The sequence below is a fragment of the Lichenostomus cassidix genome, chromosome 11 (genome assembly GCF_008360975.1).
Source record: "Lichenostomus cassidix isolate B80296 chromosome 11, HeHo_3.0, whole genome shotgun sequence".
NCBI lineage: Eukaryota > Metazoa > Chordata > Aves > Passeriformes > Meliphagidae > Lichenostomus > Lichenostomus cassidix.
In genome coordinates, this window is record NC_139492.1 from 2934581 (window position 1) to 2949019 (window position 14439).

A 14439-nucleotide genomic window follows, 5' to 3' on the forward strand; every position below is an offset into this window, starting at 1 on the left:
GTGGAGAGCTGCACTTCCAGTGGAAGGTGTCCCACCCCTGGCAGGGGTTGGAATGAGATGATCTTTAATGTCTCCCCCAACCCAAATCATTCCATGGCGCTTTGCCACTCTGTCCCTTTCTCTCAGAGACAAATGGAAAAACATGGAAACAATGTTTAAGGAACAATTTATCCACAGTCCATTAAGGTGAAGGACAACTGATCTAATCCTCACTCATTTCAGTGCTTTTCCATCATTTCTGGAATACCAAATTACCCAGGAACAAGGTGCTCCACTAAATATCCATTCGATGCTAACTGAGCTGATCCAGTTGCAGCTATGAATCCCAAAGCCTAGCAGTGATTTGCAGGAAAAACCTTGGGATTATCATCATGCCATATTTATAATGTGCAATAAAACTGAGGATTCTTCACAGTCCAACACGTCCAAGATCATTTTTTGCAGTCACAGTTTTAACCATTTTACTGGGGGCGACTGCACAGCATTTCCATGGAGCATCACACCCCACGTATCCACAGCGAGTGCTGCCAGGTTTCATTTACAAATTTTACCATGGTTTGTGGTTTTTGCTGACTTTCCCCCCTTTTTCCACTTTTCCTGCTCTGTGTCCCAGGCCAAAAAGTGCAAAGGCTGCTGTAGGTGTGGGCAGAGCCCAGGGGAAGCTGCGAGGGCTCACGGAAGCTGCGAGGAGCAGAAAGCAAACGTTCGGGTTAACAGTTAAAGAATGCTGCTATAGAATTGGCCAGACAGCTCCTTCCCCAGAGTTTTCCCGTGGGTAAAAGACAGATCATAGCTCTTCCTTCCCATGAAAGGCACTTTGATCTCCCTTGATGAAATGCTTTATGTATTTTGGGAGTTGAGTGTAATTGGCTGTGATGGCTCAAGGCTCTTCCCCATCCCCAAAAGTGCTCTGCGTCGGTGTTTGTTCTGAAAGCCTCACACAGCACACGGCTCCTCTGAGTGCACCACACATCAAGAGGAGCATATTTATGGCTTTGGGAAAATCTCACAAGAGATCAGTTCAAATCCTCCTCCTGCATTATGAAAAGCATTTTGTGGGGCTGCTCGGCCTCGCTGGGAGTCAAACCCGTGCCGCCAGAAAGCTGCCTGACATGTTCAATTATGAATTGCTCAACAGTGGCTGCACGAGGGCTCAGGAATGTCTGCTGGGATTTATTCTCGGAGATTTGGGCTGAGCATGATGTCAGCCCTGCTGTCACCACGGAGGGTTGCCAGCCCAGCAAAGCAGTGGTGTGGCACCAGTGTGACAGCAGAGCAGAACATTTCTCATCTCCACAGAGATGCTCAGCTCTCACATCAGCATTTAGGCCAAGAAAGTCTTTATTTTCTCACCTCTCCGTGAATTATGACATCTATTCACAACCGTTGTTTTGGTGTGGAAAGTAGGGTAAACAAGACTATATCTGAAAAGTCACTTATTTTGTTAATCCAATAGGGGAAGGAAAACATTCCTGGCATTATGGTTTTATCAGCTTATAAACATGTGGTAGAAGCCTACAAGCCTTAGAATAACAGCAGGAACAAGAGTGGGGAAGGAAACACTGGGATCTGGATGCTTTACTAAGACAACCAGCAGCACAGCACATTGTGTGACCTCACAGCTTTTCCTACTCCTCACCCCGGCAAAACACAATTAAATATTCTTAAACTTGATTTTGTAATTAATTGTTTTATTCTTTATCGACCAGTTTTCCAGCCCTCACTCAAAGGACATTTAGGAGTGACAGCAAAAGCAACAAACAGTGGAATTTCCAGTGCTTCACCCAAAAGGGAGGCTTGAAGGTCACAAAAGGTTCATCAAAAGGTATCAAGAAATTTGAGGCATTTTGCAGAAGGAAAAAAATTGTGATCCATCATCTGGATCTCCTTCTGCAGGTCCATTTCCAACACCTACAGCAGCCAGAAGTCCTTGCCACTCTCTGATGTCCCAGGAGCTGGGACAAGGACTTGAGCCATGAAATCATTTCTTGTGCCCAGGGCCATTTCCAGGCTTCTTCTCCAAACCCAGCCAGACCCCATTTGGGGTCAGCACATCAGACACACTGTCCCATGTTCAGCTGAGAGGACACTGCCTGAGAATGTCACTCCTCCTTTCCTTTCTTCATCTTTCCTGGAAAACAAGACAAAAACGTGACATGCTGGGACATGTCGGATCTGCATCTCCACCCCCATCCTGTGGATGAAGAGAAAAAGGTCATTTGGAAAATCTCACGTGCCCAGAGCAGACACCTCCAGATGTCTCCATCAGTGACGTTATTTATAAGTGGACCAAGCAGCTCGTTAGGCTAATTGCTCCTGGAGGGATTTAACTCCACTGGGAGAGGCTGAACAGGGCTCAACTGTTCCAGAGCATTTGCTGCCACTCCTCCCTTTGATTTACACCCCTCGTAAAATTTTATGGCCAGATTAGAATGAACTTCACTTGCACTATGGTTTAATAAAAGTTTTTTTTATGCTGAATAAAAGCAAAACTCGATGCGGCAACTAATTACAGCCTTAACGAGGAGAGGAAAATACCTCAAAAGGGGGAAAACCAAAAAGCCCCCCAGGACAGATCCCTTTGGAGACTTTGCTTCAGACACCTGAGCTCGGAGTCTGTGGGGAGAGCAACAATAAAAAAGTCACAATTTAGGGAAGAGCAATTTTGGAGGGAGAAAGAGCAATGTGGCTTTTTATGGCAGAGTGTGAGGGAGTTGGGGTTCCAGTAAATGGGAAAGGGAGTGAGTGGTGATCAGTCACCCTGGCTGGAATGTCTTTGAGTTATTTGGCTGCTGAGCACGTCCTTATGGAGGGAAAAGTCCTCTTTTGAAATAATTAGTTGCTTTGCAGAGAAAATTTGGCCATACAGTGCATTTCTGTTGATAAATTACAGAGCTCCCTGGGCTACACTTTGCTTCACCAACTGTAAAGCTACAACATAAATCCAAACAAAAAAAAAAAGGACTTTTTCTCCTCCTTTCTTTCTGCCAGTGAAATACAATGTCACTGCAAATGGCCTTTATAGCCATACTATGGACACATGACAAATTGCAAGAAGGAAGGCGAATAAATAAGCATGGTAAAATATTTACCATTTTAGACATCAGTAGCCGAGGGCAGATTGATGGGAAATGCTCAGTTTGGGGCTGACAGCCTCCAAATGACCTCTTTACAAGGCCTGCATCCCAAAATTCAACATGCAGGGGAGCTCCAGGGGGACTTGCAAGGATTTGGGGGAGCGTTTTGCCGTGTCGGGCGCTTGGCCCGTTGACAGCAGCAGGAATTCCAGGTGTTCCCTCCTCCCAGCTCATCCCAACGAGGCTCCAGCCACCCCCCTGCACGCAGATCACATGCTACATTTCACTTCTGGCCAGGGCTCCCCTCCATTTATTGCTTTTTTGGCTCAAAATTAATGCTCTTGGGCTGCAGAAGCACTTCCCAAGATGGATTTTTCCGCCGAGAAAGGAGCCGCAAGAGAAGGACCACTTCATATGGTCAAAGCGTGGGGCTTGGGAGATTTATTTGAAATTAAATAAGTTATTCCATGTGTCCTGGACACAAGCTTGCTATAAAGTAATTTGAAATCCAGGGAGAAAACCCCCCGACAGTCAATTTTTTCCAGCCCTTGGAGCTGAAATACCCTACCAGTAGTTCATCACCTGGCAAATAAACCTGCCAGCTCCAAACTTTATTAATCATTTGCTGTACCCTGCTTGAACTTTTCCCAACTGAACTCGGCAGTGCTCTAATTCTCCACCCACTGGTACCAAAAGGAACAAGGAAAGAGGACAAAAGGAGAGTGATGAAGGCTTCATCTCTGCCTCCTCCACTGCAGCAACATGAACTTCCAGTAATTTGGGGAGATTTTTGTCCCACAGCATCCCTATTGCAGCCCAGTTTCTGGAATTATGAAACAGCCAGACCAATCCCTTCCTTGATGGGATGGGTTTTTTAATTTTTGGCCTGCACATGGAATTTTTTTTGACAGTGATTTCTCTAACTATCATTCCAGAGTAATAATTAACAATTTTTCTCATTATCTACATGTTCCGACACCTCCAAAGACGTTGCTTTATTATGTGCCTGTATTTCTCCTTCGAAATGTTAATGTTTTAGCCTTCAAGAAATAAGTGAAAGGGAAAGAGATGACAAGAACTCCAGAGAAAAAAGGAACAGATGTTCCTGAGATCATAGCAAAACAAGTCACACACTTAATAGGAACAAACCGTGATGTATAACATCGTTATTTTTCTAACCTTTCTAAAATTACCTATTTGACTGATTTCTTAGGTGTAAAAAGAGGCATAAGGCCTCCCCTCCTGTCAAAGTACCATTGTCTGGGGTAATTTAGAAGCTCCCTGGTTCAGCACCTTGAGACCACGAGAGCACAGACAGATTTAAGGCATCGCTGGGTTTGCGCAAAGCTCGCAAGAATGTGGCTCTTAATACCACTGTAACTGGAGAAGTGTTTGGAGAAGTCCAGGCAAAATCCAAAGCTCTGAATCAACGCTTCTCCCAGAGGAAATGCAGTTTGGCACATCCAGGTTTGGGGTGGAAGGAGGGGTGCAGCACCTGCGCCTGTTGGGGTGCAGCTCAAGGGCATAGGTGTGGAACAGGGATGAGGTTAGGAATTTGGGAATGGGCATGGGAATGGGAATGGGAATGGGAATCTCTCCCAGCTGCAGGACAGAGCTGATAAAATCAGCCAGCAGCACTCCAGCCTCGCTCAGTGATGCATCCCAAGTTGGGATGTGCATGTCATATATACAGGTGGAATAATTCGATATTCATGCACCCATTCTGCAGAGAAAGCTGTTTTTTAGTAATAAGTGTGAGAACTGCCTCAGAAAAGAAAAACTCGTCTTTAAATTCTGTTAAAGCCTTCTCCAGTGTTAACCTAAGCAGGGATTATAAAACCACAAAGATATGCACCCAGACTTCCCTATTTTCTGAGATGGAATGCTGGTACTATTTTAATTATAAGACACCTTTCCTTAATTTCTCCTCTCCAGACCTTCCACCCTGCTATCTTTTTTTTTTTTTTTACATATTTGAAGTATGTTTAATTTTCAGTATTTACTGTCAAAATGCATTTAGGTAGGGACTGCACTGTAGGGCACCTTAGGCCAGTGACTGTTGTGGATGCTGTGATTAGTAATGGCACCCACAAGGGAATGATGAGGAATTCAGATCCCTTTCTAAATTGGATTACCAGACCCTGACTTTCCTTCAGACAAAGGAAAAACGTGTTTGTACCACTTATTTCACTGGCCATTAACGCTATTCCTAGAGGACACCTCATTTAGATGAGCTTTCTCCTGCTCCTTCCACTTCATGTTTTATCCAGCCATAGACAAAACCATCCAATCTGTGCAGCCTCCTGTAACAGGTTTTTCCCACATTTTAATGACTAGAACAACCAGAGAGTTCAGAAAGACACAGCTTTTATTTCAAAAACAAATCTGAAAGAAGAGAGGAGCTGCTAAATTGGGTCAGAGATCCACAGAGCCTGAGGTCCTGGTCGTCACGGTGGGGAGCAGCTGGCAATTTAGGAAAAACACCAAAGGACAGAGCATGGAGTGATCCCTCCTGCAATCAGACTTCCTTCCAATTGCCTCCAGACCACCCTGCTTAGCAACCACTGAAAGCTGCACTAATAAAAATATATCTCATTTCGCTCCAAATCCTTTTAAACCCTCGACCTCCCCAGCATCCTGTGACGAGTTCCACACTCAAACCAGAGCGTTTTGCAGGGAATGATATTTTTTTGGAAAGCTGCTGCTTGCTAGCATTGCTGGGCCAAGGCTGTAAATGCTCATGGAGGAGATCCATGGGTGGCAGGGCCAGGTCCTTCTGTTTTGGAGCCGAGCTGCAGATCCAGAACTGGCTGGGCAGCCTCATCCCTGTGGGAAGAGCAGCAATGCTGAGCTGGTGTCTCGTGGCAAGGAGGAAGAACAACACCCTCAACCTTTCTTTTCCACCTTGGGGTTGATTTGGAAGCAGATATGAGATGGAGCCAACAGGAATTGTGTCAGCACTGCCAAATGAAGCCTCCCTGGGCGGATCCAGACATGGCCAGGACTGTCTGGACCTGCAAAATGTGCTTTTTTTGGGTTTTATCTGAGGCTCTCTGGGTCATTTCCTCCACCAGGCAGGTTGGGACAGCCAGAGAGGGGAGGCAGCACAGGTACCTGGCAGCAGCTGCAGGTTACAGTTTGACCAGCAGGCATTTGGCACTTTTTTATGTGCTTTAAAAATAGGTCTGGTTTTCAGAAGGAGCTGAGCTCCCAATCTCCTGGAAGTCATCTCTGGCATTTCCTCTGACAGCCAAGGATTAGTGTTTATTTGAAAAAGCAAACTGAATGTAAACAAGAAAATTTGCCTTTTTCTTTCATGGGAGCAAAGGCTCCATCTGGGAAAGGCTCCAGTGAAAGAGTGTGACAGTCATGTGGCAGGAGGAACAGCACTTCACTGAGAAGAGAAATGCATTCTTTATGGATATAATTTTGCCCCTAACAAAGCCATTCCTGGGTGGATTTTCTCAACATTTATCTGTTCAAATAAATCCTGCCCACACAAATCCCTGAGTGAGCAAGATTCACCCTGTGAACAGCCTCTGTTTGGGGCAGAGGACTCTCAACTTCTATATGAGAGTCTCCAGAATGGACCATCCTCCAACTCATAAACTTATATAAAAACCTATATAAAAACCCACATAAACCTATGTAACAAACAAATTTGCTGCATCCACGAAGTGCTTGTGCAATCATTCCTTTTCAAATAATATACACAGCGTTTGTCAACTTAATAAACACATTAAAAGCACTAAATGAACAACATTTCTTTAATCAGGTAAAAAGATTTATGCTTTAAATATCTATGGAGTTGTAGCACATAAATCAATATATGAGGGTGGGAGTTCTTTACCTCTTCTTTTTTAACCTGTAATAAAATTCATTTTTTTACCTGTAATAAAATTCAATATTTTACCTGTAATAAAATTCATTATTTTACCTGTAATAAAACTCAACCAGGCCCCAGCCTGGTGTTAACCCATTGAGCTGGAAATCTGCAATGCACTCATGGAAAACTCCACTCCCTGTCAGGCCATTGTACACCACGGGGCAGCTCTGCTTATCCAGAGCTGCAGAAATATCAAACTTCTTGCCACCTTGGAGAAGAGTAAAAAAGGGAACAATGTCACCAAATCTCAGTAGTATTTTATCTCCAAAAATTCCCCTGTTTATTATTTTTGTATGGGTTTTTTTTATGCTTTTCTGAAGGGTGATAGATCCCCTGTCTGCTTTGTAAATCAAGTAAACTGCTCAGCCGTATTTCCAGCTGAACCCACCTCATGACAGATGTTTGGACACCCCAAAAAAATGGAAATCACCTATTTTATGTGGATTAACATAAACCACAGCCACCACAAACAGAATCTGGAACTCTCCCTCTGGAAGCTGAGGCCCTGATGCTGCAGTGGACACATGTCACCCAGGACACACCACACCTGTGATTTAATTGAAGCAGGGAAGGGGTGGTGGAAGCAGATGAACTTTAAGTCCCTTCCAACCCAAACCATGCCATGATTTTATGATTCCAAGTAAATTTCTCAGGGTGTAAGTTGCTGCATCCCCTGGGATCACATGGAATCTCACTGAATAGTCTTTCCTCCACTAAAGGAAATGCATCCCAAAAAATAAACTGGATTGTGTTGAGCTTACCAGCAGTAAAACTGACTCTGTACTCCTCCTGGATAACTCCATCCTCAGCCATCTCAGCCAGGGAGGCATTGGACCACTCAATGCCAGCCTTCCTCCCATCAGGAAAAAACACATAACCTACAGAGAGGCTGGAGGGGAGAGGAGTGGAGCAGGTGTAAAGTTCAACCAAAACTCAGAAACACCAGCACAACAGCCAAGAGAATGGGGATTGTTCAATCTGGAGAAGAGAAGGTTCTGGGGAGAGCTTAGAGACCTTTCCAGTGCCTAAAGGGACTCCAAGAGAGCTGGAGAGGGACTGGGGACAAGGCATGGAGGGACAGGACACAGGGAATGGCTTCCCACTGCTAGAGGGCAGGGCTGGATGGGATATTGGGAAGGAATTGTAGGCTGTCAGGGTGGGTAGGCTCTGGCACAGGGTGCCCAGAGAAGCTGTGGCTGCCCCTGGATCCCTGGAAGTGTCCAAGGCCAGGCTGGACAGGGCTTGGAGCAGCCTTGGGGCCATTGGTGTTTAATCCTCTGCATGCAGAGAATACCAATCAGCAAGGCAGGGCTCTCTGTGCAGTGCCTCACTACAGCTGAACACCTTAAACAGCTGGAAATGCCCAATTTGTACCTGGAAATCATCCAAACACTCACACAGGCAGCTGCTTCAGCCCTCAGCCAGTGAAGGGAAAGGAAGCAATGGGAGGTAAAAGCTGCCCTTGTGACTAACTGCAGATGGATAGGGAGCAAGAGGGCGTGGATGGAAATTGGGCTGGACAGGTTCAAAGCAAGAATGTGCACACAGGTGTCCTGCAGAGCAGCTTTTCCAGCCTTTGCCAGGAGTGTTTTTGGCAACCATAAACTTCTTTGGTCACTTACTGGGTTGTGGTGGCTGGCATGTTAATAACTGTTAGATGTGCTGCAGTCCCATCCTGCAAGAGAGAGGAAGGAAAAGCAGCCCAAGTCATGAAGAATCATTTTTTTCAGGGTCCTTCAGTGGCTGGACCAAGAAAACACTGGATGTAACTCAGGTTTTGCAATGTGCTATGGTTTTATCCTTTCAAAGCCTCTCACTGCATCTTCCAGGGAAATCTGGCTGCAAACAAGTCCAGGAATATCAACCAAACACATTCAGGACAATTTAAGGGCAATGGGGACAATAGAAAGTTCACAGCAAGAGGACACAGGAGGGAATCAATGCCTGCAAAGAAGAACAAAACTGAAGAACTTTGACCAGACTTCTCTTCCAACTGATATTAGTCTATATCTGGGAGCAGCATAAGGGAAAAATATTAAGAAGGAACTGGAATGTTCTTGTTTTATTAATTTCTCTTCCATCCTTGAATCTGGACTCTTCATGCTCCACTTGGGCTGCTCTGAGGCAAATTTCAACCCCCTCTGTGATGCTATAAATGGACAGACACTCAGGGTAAGAGCTTCAACCTGCATCCTTAAAACTTCAATAAACTTCTTAACAAAGTCAGATGGCTTTTAATTAGGAGCAGAACAGCCACAGCCACTTTGAGTCCTGAATAACTACGAAGAACAGGTTTGCACAGAAGTGGGATTTTCCAAGTTGTGCTTTTGTGCTGACCCCAAATATTTGGGAAAGGAACTTTTATTCTGAATTCAGCCTAAACTCCTGTAATGCTGCCTACAACAGAGCTTTGATTTCCGCCTGGCTTGGCAGAGGAAATGCCTTCTCAGGAGCATCTGCTGGGCTTGGCTGGCAGCTGGCAGGGTGAGCCCTCAGCATGTCCCTGGGCTGTGTGCTCCCAGCAGCCACAGCAGAGCCTCTCCTGCACACGGCAGAGCAGGGAATGATTGCTCAGCACAGCCAGAAATATTTCTAAATGCTGTCACGAAGGCTTAGGGTGCTTCAAACACCTCAGGCTTCCCATTGATGTGAATCAGCACTGCAGCAATTCCACTGAATGCTGGGTACTTGCAGCAGTTGAGAAACTTTCCTGTAAAGCTGCCTAATTTTTCTCTAAAAAGACAAAACAGCCAGTTTCAAGTCATCAAAACCACTTTTGCTTCAATCAGTGCAGCAAAATCTCAGTTTTTACACACACAGCTCTGCTTTTGAGAGCTGCTCCCAGCACTGATCTGGGCTAAAGGTGCCACCAGTGAGCACTTCTGATTGTACACCATGGATGCTCCCAGCTCCTTGTTTCTGGATACTTCAATATGCCAGAAAAGCTGAGAAAAATTTGCTGGTTAAGTAGCACATTGCCATGTTAGTACTCACCTCAAAGCGTGCCAAAATCATGACATAACGGTAAATCTCAGCCCAGTTCCGGATACCTGCAAAAAAAAGAGCAAAATCTCCCAACCTAAAGTTCACCATTCCTGGGAAAGTTGAACTAACAGTACCTGGCTTGACAATAACTTTGGAAAAAGGAATAGCCATTAAATGATAACATGGTAAGCAATGGATGTCCCCAGAATAGTGATGGGGTTTCCTCTGAAGTGTCTCAGCTTCATGAACCTCATCAGTTATTTGAACCTGGTTATTTTAACAGATAATCCTTAGTCTCACTGCCCTGCCAGTGCAGGAATTCCCAAGGGAGGGAATTCTTTCTGGGGCTGTTACCATAGGAGTGACTCCGAACGCCTTTGAGGGAAAGTTCCGTTTTCCCATGATTTTCTATTTCAATTTCTCCAACAGCTTGGCCCCACTGCTCGTGTCGGGAATGCTGCTTCCTCTGTCTGGAAAAAAAAGAAGAGGATCAGCACAGGTAAGATTTCCAGGTCTCCTCAAGAAGCCTCAATGCCAATCTGAGAGATTTATATCCCAAAATGAAGGAGATTTCAGAACATCTGCACCATGGCTATCCCTGATTTTACACATCAGCAATCACTTCTGCATTCCCCAGTTACTGTTCCATAATGAGACACCTGAGAATGAAACAACAGCAAATTCTCACTCTGACAGACTATAAAAACTGTGTTTGAAGAACTGCTGGGCTGCCAAACAGTTGCTGCTTAGAACTCAGCAGGTATCACCAAAGACCACACATTGTTGATTTACATAATTTCTGCTTCTATTTATGCAGCATGTTCTTGATTCTCATATTTTCAGCTCTCCAAAGCTTGTGTGGTACCTAAACCACCCTCTTCAGCTCCTCTATCACAGGATTAGATTTGATCATTTTCTTAGTTATATCTGGACTTTTGGAAGCAAAATCAATGAAAATGATTTGCCTAAATCAATGAGAAAAGACAGATTAAGAAATATTCCTGCTGCTGAAGGTTTTAGGTCTGTTCACCCACATATCAGGAAGATCCCATCTGGATCCTGCAGGTGTAGTGTGGCACTGAAAACAGGAGCCATGTCCTTTCTTAGAGCACCTCAAATTAAACCCAGCTCCAAAAATCAGCTATAACACACAAGAGACCTCGAAAAGATCTGTAGGAAAAAAATTCTTATTAACCCCAGAAGACATTAATCTTGTCTCTCACTTTTTGACCCTCTGGAAGAGCTCGATGGTCCATGGCTCCTGGGCTAAAGCACGTGCAAAAGTGCTGGGGTTACTGTCAGCATTAAAGTTAAAAACTTCTGTGAAGTTCTCCCAGCTAGGAAAAAAAAAGAGAGAAAAGAGAGAAAAAAAAAAGGCATTATTAGCATTCAGCTCATACTAGGCCAAGTTGTACACTTTGACAGTGGCAATCTTTGTATTTTATTGGAAAATTCTGATTTTTGCCATTTTAAATGAATCATGGACTCACTGTACATCCCAAAGCGAAGATGAAAAACTTACTGCAAAGAGAATTTAACTGGTACAAGTTCTCCTTCCTCGTCACTCCACTGCTCTCTGTAGGGTCCTTTCCTGCAAGGCAAAGCACTATAATTTTATATCACTCCTAAACAAACAAACATTTCTTACATGTTTGGAATTGGATGAGACACTGCAGAAGAATCTGTAATACTGTACACTACCAGATATATTTTCATTCCTTAAAAATCAAAGTGTGTTAGCTGCCAAATAGCTTTTGGTTCAAGTGAGTTAAATATATTTCCAGATAGTGCTGAAAAAAGCCTCGGTTTTACCTGCAGATAAATCGAATTAGGGAGTGCTGCAATACCTGAGCAATCCATCAAAATTTATCTTCCAGCACATTTGGGGCTCCAAGTATTCCATAGTGAGTCCTCCTCCACTCCAGATCTCTTGGGATTCATCCCTCACCATCATGTTGGGATGTTGTGGGTGCTAAAAAGAAGAAACATTTCAGCAAAACATTTCCTTAACTCAATTTGTGAGGATGCCACAGAGTAGTCTTGTTACACTAAATATTACTAAAAGCCCGAACTAATGCACATCAATCTTCTCTTTTTTTTTTTTTTTTTTTTTTTTCTGTATTCTCCAAATAGGATTTCTCCTGCTTTTTCTGGTCATGGCTACTTAGTGAAACAGATTTGTGAACATAGAGAGAGTGGAGAGCAAAGGGATTTATGTTATGTCTTCTCTCCTTCTTTACTATGCAACCAGCCATTAACAAAAAAAGCAAACCTGCAGGCAAAATATCTGATTAATAATATCTGATTAAGCTTTCCTTTCAGCAAGAATGAAGCAGATGTGCATATAACTCCCTAAAAGCTTTCCTTCTCTTTTAAAGAGGCAATTCCAAATGTTTTTTATAGCATTAAAGGAAAAGAAAAAAAAAAAGAAGAAAAACCAACCATAAGCAGAAAATATAACTCATTAACCACGTGCTGCGCCTTGTTGGAAAGACTGGATGCTCGAATTCTTCCTGGGATATTTACCAAGATATTTTTTAGAAAATATGCTGTTTTGTGCACATTATGAGTGTCATATCTATTGAAAAAGGGACATTCCCAGTACTCTGACCTTTGGACACAGCACCAGTGTCATATGGTGGGATGGTAGCGGAGTGAAGATGCAGAGAACATTAATTTTGGCTTGGGATCCTGACAGAGGCTCAAGATGGGAGTTAGGCACTGCTCCTACATCCCACATCCAGCACTTACTTCAAACTGCCCTATCCCATCCAGCCTCAGGAAAAGCCACATCTCACACAGGCCAGCGGGACGCCTGGCAAGGCGAGCGATCACAAAGGTCCTGTTGGTCTCTGCAAAGCCGGTGAAGTACAAGGAATCGAGTGCCTGGGGAAAGGGAAATGAATTTCAGCTCCGGCTGGAGGCAGGAAAGGGAGGGGAGAAGCTCAGCGAATCCTTTGTTTCCCATAGGCTTCTGCTCAAGGATCAAATGTTACTTTCGCTTTTTGTGTTTCACAGCAGGCACCCCGAGAACAGCCAGAGAGCAGCGAAACCTCAGCCCAAAGACAGGAGAGCTCAGAAAAATGGGGCTGGGCAGTGAGAGGTGCCAGGGATCGGGATGCAGGGATGGGGAGTACCTGAGGGATTGCCAGGGGGATGGAAGGTGCTGGGGATGCAGAGGATGCAGAGGGGCGGAGGTGGAGATGCTGTAGGTCCAGGGAAGTATGGATCCAAGGGGAAAATGTGTTCTGAGGGAACGAGGGGATGCTGGGGATGGAAGTTCCCAGACTGGGGGAACATGAAGATGCTGGGAGTGGAAGTTACAAGACTGGGAGAAGGTGGGGATGCTGGGGATCGAAGTTCCCAGACTAGGGGAAGGTGGGGATGCTGGAGATGTAGTGCCAGGGGACCAGGGACATGGGATTGCCAGGCATGGGGGAGACAGGGATGCCAGGGGATAGGCACAGCAAGGGGATCTCAGCTCGGGGGTTCCCAGGCCACTCACGTGCGGGTCGGCGCGGAGCGGGCGCGGCCGGCGGGGCTCGGCGGTGCCTCCGGCTGCCGCCCGCTGCCTGCAGGAGCCTTGGCAGAGCAGCAGGCAGCCCAGGGCCCAGCGCTTCAGCGGCGCCCAGGAGCCGGGGACAGCCGCTCGCCGAGCCCCGAGCAGCGCCAGCAGCGCCGCGGCCACCAGAGCCAGCAGCGCCGCCAGCGCCGGCATCGCGGAGCGGGGTGCGGAGCGATGCTGGGTGCGGTGCGGGACGCGGTGCGGTGCGGGGTCCGGAGCGGTGCGGAGCTGGCTCCGGCCGTCCCCGGCTCCGGCCGTCCCCAAACCCCGCCTCGGGCCGCTCCCCGCCGTGTCCCGGGATGGATCGCAGTCATTTCCGCGAGGGGTTTGTCCAACTCCGTCTGGGAAGTTGTATTTGTCAGTTTTATTTACTACGCGCTCCAAGGGAAGTTCAGGCAGTTCTCTCGGAAAGACGCGGCCGAGTTTCTAGGAGAGGCTCCAGGATCAGTGATGCGGTGCAGGAAAAATGAGTTTTGGGCTCTCTTCCCCCAGGCTCCCAACTCTTGGATGTAGATCGCTGCAGGAGAGTGTTTACGATTAGATGGATGAAATAAGTGTTTTCCGAGGAGGGTGGTAAAACTGGCACAGGTTGCCAGGGAGGTGTTGGATGCCCCATCCCTGGAAATATTCAGGTGCAGCTTTGAGCAGCCTGGCCTTGTTGAGTACGCCCATGCCAGGGGGACTTGGACTAGACAACCTTTAAGATGACATTTCCAACTCAAACTATTCTGTGATTCTATGATTTCTAATGCTGTTTTATTGGGGTTTTGGCATAAGTATGTCCTTTACATGCTGCCACTCCAGCCAACAGGCAGCAGCCTAATTCACCCAAGGAACCAAAAATCCCAATTCACAGCAGGCATCTCAGCATCTCTTCAGCATCTCTTGTAGGTACCATTTCCAGAAGCCATATTTTTGGAAGGCTT

At 45.8% G+C, this 14439-nt stretch overlaps 1 protein-coding gene across 1 annotated transcript; it reads right to left on the reverse strand.

Moving 5' to 3' along the window:
- Positions 1 to 5427: 5427 nt before the first annotated feature.
- LOC146432058 (uncharacterized) lies at positions 5428 to 13785 on the reverse strand. The gene is made up of 11 exons (XM_085071427.1): positions 13454 to 13785; positions 12700 to 12834; positions 11796 to 11920; positions 11471 to 11539; positions 11172 to 11285; positions 10303 to 10418; positions 9958 to 10013; positions 8586 to 8638; positions 7725 to 7852; positions 7015 to 7171; positions 5428 to 5903 (listed from the first exon to the last, which is right to left on the reverse strand). The coding sequence occupies exons 1-11, from the start codon at positions 13664 to 13666 to the stop codon at positions 5816 to 5818; spliced, it is 1254 nt and encodes a 417-aa protein (XP_084927553.1). The 5' UTR covers positions 13667 to 13785; the 3' UTR covers positions 5428 to 5815.
- Between the last annotated feature and the right edge of the window lie 654 nt (positions 13786 to 14439).

Coding starts and splice junctions, on each gene's coding strand:
- LOC146432058 (XM_085071427.1), bottom strand. CDS start 13,666: ATGCCGGCGCTGGCGGCGCTGCTGGCTCTGGTGGCCGCGGCGCTGCTG. Junction 11,921..12,699: donor ATGGGATAGGGCAGTTTGAA/GTAAGTGCTGGA, acceptor TCTTCTTTTTAG/CACCCACAACATCCCAACAT. Junction 7,853..8,585: donor ATGCCAGCCACCACAACCCA/GTAAGTGACCAA, acceptor TCTCCCCTCCAG/CCTCTCTGTAGGTTATGTGT.